Source organism: Grampus griseus, assembly GCF_964374135.1.
Source record: "Grampus griseus genome assembly, chromosome: 3".
Lineage (NCBI taxonomy): Eukaryota > Metazoa > Chordata > Mammalia > Artiodactyla > Delphinidae > Grampus > Grampus griseus.
The window spans coordinates 162,028,021-162,037,047 of NC_139019.1; the positions used below are offsets into that span (position 1 = coordinate 162,028,021).

At 57.8% G+C, this 9,027-nt stretch overlaps 1 protein-coding gene across 1 annotated transcript; it reads left to right on the top strand.

The window, feature by feature from the left end:
* Positions 1 to 75: 75 nt before the first annotated feature.
* On the top strand, positions 76 to 8,680 carry YJEFN3 (YjeF N-terminal domain containing 3; the record flags this gene model as incomplete). The annotated part of the gene is made up of 6 exons (XM_082652111.1): positions 76 to 134; positions 4,130 to 4,238; positions 6,304 to 6,414; positions 6,651 to 6,764; positions 6,844 to 7,003; positions 8,475 to 8,680. 6 exons carry the CDS (start codon positions 76 to 78, stop codon positions 8,678 to 8,680), a joined length of 759 nt encoding a protein of 252 aa, XP_082508237.1.
* Between the last annotated feature and the right edge of the window lie 347 nt (positions 8,681 to 9,027).

Below are 9,027 nucleotides of genomic sequence, written 5' to 3' on the forward strand. Positions count from 1 at the left end.
CGCCCCCTCTGCCCAGGGATGCACTTAAAAGGCTGTGGTGGTGGTGGCTGCCTGCGCGCCCAGATCACCTCCGCCATGAGCAGCGCGGCTGGCCCGGACCTAGCGGACGCACCCGAGGAGCGGTGTTTCCTCAGGTCAGCCGGGGGGAGAGGGACGGGAGGCTGGGGCATGGCTGGAAGAGGGCCTGGGGGACCAGGGGCTGTAGATCAGAGGCAAAGGCATGGCCGGGATGGGGGGGCAGGGAGAATCCCAGGCCCATCCGCATTTCACTGGAGAGACAGCCTGCAGCTGCCGACACCTCCAAAGCTGCGTTACCAGGGAAACGGCATCTGCAGCAGGCCCGCCCGTCATGAATTACTCATCAGCACCACTGGTCGCTCCCCCATTACCCACAGCCTAAGCAGGGCCCGCCTCCCCTTTCCATCTTTCCCAGGGACCCTGGAGCCCATGCCCCTTGTCTCCCATCCGGGAAGAGCTGAGCTCTTTTAGCTCCTCAAATGCTCACACCCTCCTTGATAGTGTACCTGCTACTAACCCCTTGTTCAGAGAAGAAAACTGAAGGCTGGGGAGGGAAGCCACTGGCTGAGCTAGGGCTAAAGTGAGTTTTAAATACATGGGGCCACTTGCCAGTGGGCTGATGAATTTGGGGTCTGGAGCTGGCAGCTCTGGTTGTGCCTTCCACCTTGTCCTAAGTCATCCTCTTGTGTCCTCTAAGCGCTTGTGACATGGGACCCCAAGCAGGGCTGTAGACCTCACTGTAAACCAGACCCCACAGTCCTTTGTGCGGCCACCTGCCCACTGTCCACTCAGCCCCTCTTCTCAAGGCAGATCCTGTGCAGCGACTGGCTGATGTCCAGACTCAGCGAGAGACCCAGCACATGCTAGGCAGGGGGAAGAAAGTGTTTTAGAAGCTGGAGCTGTGACTTCACCTGGTGTGGGGGATGGGGGGGCCTCAGATGCCAACTAAGGAGTGATGGGGTGCTGTGTGTTGGGTGGGAGTGGAACACGGGGAGAGGAGGCTGAGATGAGAGACATAATGGGGGGCATGTAAGGTGAGGAATTTGAATATTCTCTGAACACTGGGGACCCATAAGAAGGTTTAGGACAGGGGGTGGTGAAATCTGGTGTTCAAGTTTTCAAAGCCCCCTCGGCTTGTGTTGAGTTTGGGGGGATGTGACTGCAGTAGGCAGCCAGGTGAGCAATGATGAAGGGCTGGTGGGCAGAGTCACGAGGGTGGAGAGAAGCAGATGGAGCTGAGAAAGCAGGGAGTGTGTGGCACAGGCACCCTAGCCTCAGAGCTTCATCTCTAAATTAAAGCCCCCTCCTGGAGCATTTTGCCCCTTCTGGGGCTGGTGGGCAAATCCCGGGACCTCACATCTCCTCTCATCTGGGGGCTGAGGTTGGGAGAAGCAAGAGGCACCCTCATAAACTGAGCACCATCCCCCAGTCCCATAACAGTTCTGCCCTATCCCCTTCCCTGCCCAGAGCAGCTGCTGCCCCTACCCTCAGGCTCCTAAGCCTGGACTGCCCTCTGCCTGTGGAGTCCCGGTTATCTCTCCAGTGACCAGTTAGGCAGGAAGATAAGGTTCCAAGTGGAGGCCAGAGGCCAAAGCTTTGGAACAGAGAAAGAAGAGGAGGAATGCATGATCCTCCCCCAGCCCTCCTGCGGGGGCAACAGAGCTGTCACAAGGTGAAGATAGAGGAATGAGCCATATTCCTCCTGCCTGCCTGCCTGCCTGCCTGTGCTGGGTCTTTGTTGCTGCTCGCGGGCTTTCTCTACTTGCGGCGAGCAGGGCTACTCTTCGTGGAGGTGTCTGGGCTTCTCATTGCGGTGGCTTCTCGTTGTGGAGCACGGGCTCTAGGCACGCGGATTTCAGTAGTTGCGGCTCGCGGGCTCTAGAGCTCAGGCTCAGTAGTGTGGCACATGGGCTTAGTTGCTCTGCGGCATGTGGGATCTTCCCAGACCAGGGCTTGAACCTGTGTCCCCTGCACTGGCAGGCGGATTCTTAACCACTGCACCACCAGGGAAGCCCTGCCACATTCTTAAAGCACCTTCGACATTCTTTCTCAGGAGCTGGGCCGGCCTGTCCTGTGGGTGCTCTTCATCTGGCCCCACCATGAGGTCTGTTTCCCCATGCGGTCCTTCAACCTCCTGCAGCTTCAGCCGCAGACAACCTGGGAGTTGAATCTGGCTCTGCTCGCTGGGGTGACAAGGCATGTCACCTTGCCCTAAGCCTCCATCTTCCCCATCTGTGTGGGACCCTGAAGTATCTTTCTGACCAAGTTTCTCAGCCTCGCTCTCTCTGCCTCTCTTCTGTCCCTTGAACCTGCCAAGTTCATTTCCACCACAGGGCCTCGGCCCTCACTGTTCTTGCCACCTAGATTACCTCCCACAGCACTCCAGGCCAGCTCCTCCAGGAAGCCCTCCCTGACTCCCCATCGCATAGCAATGTTTGCTTCCCACCTCCACCCCTCCTGCTGCCTGGCCTGGTCACACTGCACAATTGGCTAGAAGGTTGTGGTCTCCTGCTCACAGAATCAAAAAAAGGAACCTCAGGATTCATCCCAACAAACCTCTGCCCATCTGTAGGTCTCCCTCTGCTTTGCTCACACCCCATCCGTGGCTCTGGAGACAGACACCAAGGGTAGAAGGCTCAGTTTTCCAACTTGCTTCCTACATGACTCTGGGCAAACCATTTTATTTATCTGAGTTGTTATATGTTCTTCCAACTCTTCTGGGCCTGGTCCTTTTACGATAATAATAATAATGATAATATCCTAATAACAATTATTATTATTATCACTATACTCTAGGGTGTGCTGAGCTGGGGGCAAGTGCAGTTCCCCAGCTGGAAGGGGTCCTGGCTATGGGAAGCTGGCATCAGGCTATAGACCCTGCCCAGCTGCTCCAGCCCCTGATTCTGGAGTGAAGAACGTCTTCCAGTCCTCAATGCCAGCCAGCTCTTCCTCTCTGTAGCCACCAAGCCCAGACCAAGGCCAGCCTGGGCCCTGCTCTTAGAAGGGCCCAACACTTGGTTTAATGCTCTGCCATCACCATCTTAAAACTCTTAATAATTATTGATCAAGGGGCCCCACATTTGCATTTTGCACTGGACGTTGAAAATTAGCCTGTCCTGCCTTCTCTTTTGCAAGGCTCAGAGAGATGAGACGGACCTCAGTCACTCACTGAGCTGGGGGCTGAGCTTCACCTCAAGCACTTTGGCTCCATTTCTCTGGCCACAATTATTGAATTTTATCACTGTCCCTGAAAGAGGGATCACCAATGAGTCTCATAGCTGCAGGCGCCACAGCCACCTCCCCATGTGAGCCATCAAACTCTGCTGCCTTGGACTTCCCTGGTGGCACAGTGGTTAAGAATCCGCCTGCCAATGCAGGGGACACGGGTTCTTGCCCTGGTCCGGGAAGATCCCACATGCCGCGGAGCAACTAAGCCCATGCGCCACAACTACTGAAGCCCCCGCGCCTAGAGCCCGTGCTAGGCAACAAGAGAAGCCACCACAATGAGAAGGCTGCACGTCGCAATGAAGAGTAGCCCCTGCTCGCCGCAACTAGAGAAAGCCCGCGCGCAGCAACGAACACCCAACGTGGCCAAAAAAACAAAGCAAAACCAAACAAAACTCTGCTGCCTTTAAAACCCTCCTCCCCACAGGCACCCCCAGTCCAGTTGACCTCCAGTGTCCTAGAATCCTTTCAGTGGTTTTCACTGCCTGAAATCCACGCGTCACCCCCAACAACTAAGTCCTTCATGCTCTATTCCCCCCTCTGGGTTCCTCTTGCCTTGGGGGCTGGGGGCATCTGGGTGAGGCTCTATATCCCATGCTTTGGGGCAATAGAACAACATGCACGGCCATGCACTTCTTCTACCACCAGAGGGCTCCCGCGCCTCAGGCTTGTGCTCAAAACTCCCGCAGCCTTCCAGGCTTCAGTTCAACGGTGTGCACGATGGATGAGGAAACTGAGGGTCTTCGGCTCTGGGCACGGGGTGGGGGTGGCATCCGGGCCTGGCTCAGAGCATTGGTGGCACATTTCTGGCTCCAGCTGAGTCTCTGTCTCTAAGTCTTTCCGTCTCTCTGTGTCTCTGAGCATTTCTCCCCACTCTGACCCCCAGCACAGCCGAGGCAGCTGCCCTGGAGCGGGAGTTGCTGGAAGATTATCGCTTCGGGCGGCAGCAGCTGGTGGAGTGGTGCGGCCATGCTAGTGCCGTGGCTGTGACCAAGGTACCTGACCCCTGATCCTCAACCTTGACCCCAACCAGATGGCCAGCCCACCAGAGTGGAGGCCTAGCTGCATGACCCCCATGGCCAGGAAGGTCATTTCTGCCCTCAAGAAGCCCCTCTTTGCTTGGGGCCACCCCAGCCCATCACTCAGATGGGGAAACTGAGGTCCAAAGAAGATCATCACTGGCCCAGGCCAGTGTGTTAATGAGCGTCAGGACAGAGACGGGGGTCCCCACAGATGTGGAGGCAACCACAGAGATGGGTCTGGGGCCCTTGACTGCCTGCCTCTGCCACCTCCTGGGTCTTGAGCAGAGGGGACGTCAGTTCCTGAAGTCTGAGCACCCGCAAACAACTCCCAGCCACAGGTGGGGGAACTGAGGCCCAGAGGTGGGGAGGGGTCTGCACAGGGCCCTGGGGGGTTGGAAGTAAAGCTATGTTTGGCTCTGGAGCAAACCCCCAGGCCTCAAGGTGCCTGCAAGAGATGCAAGAATAATAGCAATGACGATACTACTGTCCAGTGTTTCGTGTCATGTTGCCAAACCACGCTGGGCCTCAGTTTCCTCCTCTGAAAAAGGGTAATAAACTGACACCAATTAATAAACACAAATGCCTTAAGAAAGTGCCTGATTGAGTCAGGGCTCCAGCAGGTAACCCTTTTCCTCTTCCTCCCCTTCTTCCTCCTCTTCTTATTACCACTGTGTACTTTTTTTTTTTTTTTGCGGTACGCGGGCCTCTCACTGTTGAGACCTCTCCCGTTGCGGAGCACAGGCTCAGCGGCCATGGCTCACGGGCCCAGCCGCTCCACGGCACGTGGGATCTTCCCGGACCGGGGCACGAACCCGTGTCCCCTGCATCGGCAGGCGGACTCTCGACCACTGCGCCACCAGGGAAGCCCACCACTGTATACTTTTTAAAAAACTTAATAATATCTTTCTTTATGGGGCCTCAATTGTCTTTTAACTTAAATGTTGCTAGTTCCAAGTGAAACAGATCCTGAGTGAGATGCTCAGAGGAAAAGAGAACAATGAAAATCAAAGCCACAAAAGCAAACCCAGTGTAGTAAACTCATGCCTGGCCGTTGATGACCAACCGTCCAGTTTTTGCGCTGAAAGCTCTGTGTTTGTCCAGAGGCCCCTTGGTCCTAGCCAGCTGCATGTTATCACTCTCCCCGACTTGGTTGTGGGTCTGGGGCTCTGGGCATGGCGTGGTGGGGTCATAGGTAGGACCAGGTTGGGTCAGGACCTTGCTGAGGCCCTGGGGAGGAGACTCAAAAAGGAACTAACTTTCCCTCTGTGTGGTTGGAGGTTAGAGTAGAGTTGGGCCCCCTGGAGCCACCCTGGGCCTGGTAGAGACCCCACAAGCATGTCGGAGCCATTGTTACTCCCATTCGATAGAGGCTGGGGAAGGAGAGTGAGCTGAGGCCAAGCAGAGAGTCAGGGTAGGGCTGAGACTCTTCTGCGTTAAAGAGAGGGAGATACACAGAGACAGAGAGGAGAGTCTGAGAGATACAGAGATGGAGAGAAAGAGAGACACAGAGGCAAAGACAGAAATGAGAGAAACAGATGAGGAGAGACACGTAGAGAGTCTGAGAGATACAGAGAGAAAGACAGGGAGGTGAAGACAGAGGCCAACAGAGAGGGACAGACGGAGAGAGACAGGGTATGGCGCGTTGGAAAAATACCCCCCTCCCCTACTCCCTCCAGCTTTGGGGCCTCCGGGAGGGACGGAGGCCTGGAAACATGAGCAGTGGGAGGGGCAGCCACTGCGGTGGAAAAAGGTGGAAGAATGTCTGCAACTCAGGCCGAGAATAAACAAACCGCACTCTGGGCTCGGGTGGTGGCAGGAGGCACGTTTTTCTGCTTGGGCTTGGCAGAGCCTGAGGCAAGGACTCTGGGTCTCCAACAAGGAAACTGAGGCCCCCAGAGGCCCCAGCCCCTCTCCTCCCGTCCTGTCCTCTTGCCTCCAGGGCCGAGCCCTATCCCATCCTCTACTCCAGGCCTCAGTTTCCCCACTGGAGTAAGAAGTTCCGAACGCCATGCCTTTGCCTTTGCTGTGCCCCTGCCAGGTGTTCCCTTTGCCTGCCCACTCCCGGAAGCAGAGGACGGTGCTAGTCGTGTGCGGCCCGGAGCAGAATGGGGCAGTGGGGCTGGTCTGTGCCCGGCACCTGCGGGTGTTTGTGAGTAGCAAGAATTTCCTTGGCCTCTCAGGGTCACGCTCCCAACCCATCCTTGAAAAAAAATTGCTTCCTCCTCTTACTAGTGTCCCAGGGGGAGGATGAGGCATGTCAGGTTACAGAATATGCCCAGTGCTTGTGCCAGGCAGTGTCTGCTGCCTGGTACCCAGATCTGGGGACAGAGGCCCAGTGGGGAGCCTGGGAGGGCCCCAGTGCTGACCCCTTCCCGCCCCCCACAGGAGTACGAACCAACCATCTTCTACCCCACACGCTCACTGGACCCGCTGCACCGGGACCTGACTACCCAGTGTGAGAAGATGGACATCCCCTTCCTGTCCTATCTGCCCACGGAGGTCAGCTCGGGTGGCAACTGAGGGGGTTGGTGGGGGACAGTGCCCCAAGATTGCCCCCTGACCCTGCCTGCCCTCCCAGGTCCAGCTCATCAACAACGCCTACAGACTGGTGGTGGACGCCGTGCTGGGCCCCGGTGTGGAGCCGGGCAAGGTCGGGGGCCCCTGCATGCGTGCGCTGGCCACGCTCAAGCTACTGTCCATCCCCCTCGTGAGCCTGGACATTCCCTCAGGCATGTCAGGTGGAGTGGGGGGCATGAGGACCTGGAGGGCTTGGGTGGAGGCCCCTGTACCCTGGCTTCTGGTGGTCCCAGCCTGTCTGCCCACTTTGAGCCTCAGTTTCCCCAGCGTGGATGGATCCTGCACTCTGGGTGAGGCTGAGGGTCATGTCCATCCCTCGGATGGGGAGTACCCAGGCTGGTGCCCGTGTGACCCTGGGTCCCCTCCCCCCTACACCCAGCACAGTGTGCCCGCTGCCCACCCTGGCCCAGTCACCCGGGGCAGACGTGAGCTCACTCGGCAAAGGCCCCGCTCATCCTGGCCACCGCCCCAGGCCTGTTGGAGCCATTAGGCAATGGGCAGAACGGAACAAACAGCTGCTGGCCAGCCAGACCCTCCATGGGGGTGGCCAGACTCAGGGGGACATCACCCGGCTTACAAGACCCCAGGGTCATACCAGCAGGATGCCACAGAGCTGGGGGTGGTGTCTAAGGGAGGAGGTGGTCTGGGGGGACAGGCTGCAAGCTCTTGTCTGAACAGATAGCCTTGGACAGAGAGGGTCTCCCTGTTAGGTCAGAAGGGCTTATTAGTGGCCCCTAGTCTGAGGGTGGAGGCTGATTTGAGGGATGGCAGAGGCTACAACCCAATGAGGGAGGGGGTCAGGGTCCTGCCAAGTCAAAAGGCAAGATCTAGTCTGAAGGTGAAGGCAGGGATGTCAGGTCAGAGGGAAGAGTCTCTAGTCAGAGGGAGGAGGCTGGCTGCTCAAGTTGGGAGGGGCGGGGGGCACATCTTGTCAGAGGCAAGAACCTGGGGCAAAGAGACAGGTCTGATGGGGTAGGCTTGCCTGAGGATGGTGGCAAGTCTGTCCCCTGAGTAGAGAGTGGGGATCTGGGAGGAGGCTGGGAGGTTTGGGTGGAAAGAGACTTTAGTTTAAGTAGGGGAGCTCAGGATTGATAGGCAGGGAGGTATAGAGATGGCAGACGCATAGGTCTGATTGGGAAAGGGCAGCAGGTATAAATGAGGTCGTCTGAAGGCAGAAGCTCTGGTCAGAGGAGGAGGGAAACATCTCCGGGGAGTGGGGAGAAACTGGCCTGAGGACAGAGGCTCAGTTTTTTTTTTTTTTTTTTTTTTTTTTGTGGTACGCGGGCCTCTCACTGTTGTGGCCTCTCCCGTTGCGGAGCACAGGTTCCGGACGCGCAGGCTCAGCGGCCATGGCTCACGGGCCCAGCCGCTCCGCGGCATGTGGGATCTTCCCAGACCGGGGCACGAACCTGTGTCCCCTGCATCGGCAGGCGGACTCTCAACCACTGTGCCACCAGGGAAGCCCCCAGAGGCTCAGTTTTATGGGAGGCAGGTCTGACCAAACTCATGGGTCAGAGCAGAGGCTGTGTCTGATGGGGAAGGGGAAGTGGGTGATGGGGCGGCAGGTCTCTTGTCTGACAGCCTGCACCCCTCCCAGCTCCTGATCCCCGCCTCCCATCCTTCCTCCCTCAGGCTGGGACCCAGAGACCGGCGGCGACGCCGAGGACGGGCTACGACCCGACGTGCTCGTATCGCTGGCGGCGCCCAAGCAATGCGCCGGCCGCTTCTCCGGGCGCCACCACTTCGTGGCCGGCAGGTTCGTGCCCGACGACGTGCGCCGAAAGTTCGCTCTGCGCCTGCCGGGGTACACGGGCACCGACTGCATCGCGGCGCTTTGACAGCCACCCGTGCCCACGCGGCTTGGGCCCGCGCCAATAAACACACGTACCACCGCCACCTCGCCTGGGCCTCCTCTGTGCGCTGGGTCTGGCGCGGGGGTGGGGAAGCTCAGGGAGGAACTTCCCACCGGTGCCCTGGTGGCCCCAAGGCGGGAGGGATGGAGGGCAGACATAAATGGACTTCTTGCTGGCCTCGGAGAAAACTGGAGCCAGAAGAGTGGAGGGTAGATTCAAGGTGGGATTTCCAGGCTGCTCAGGGTGGCCTAAAGCCAATAGAATCGAAGTTAGACCCGATGGAGGGTTTCTAGCCGCCTAAAGGGCGGCTTAAACATTGAAGGTTCGGACAG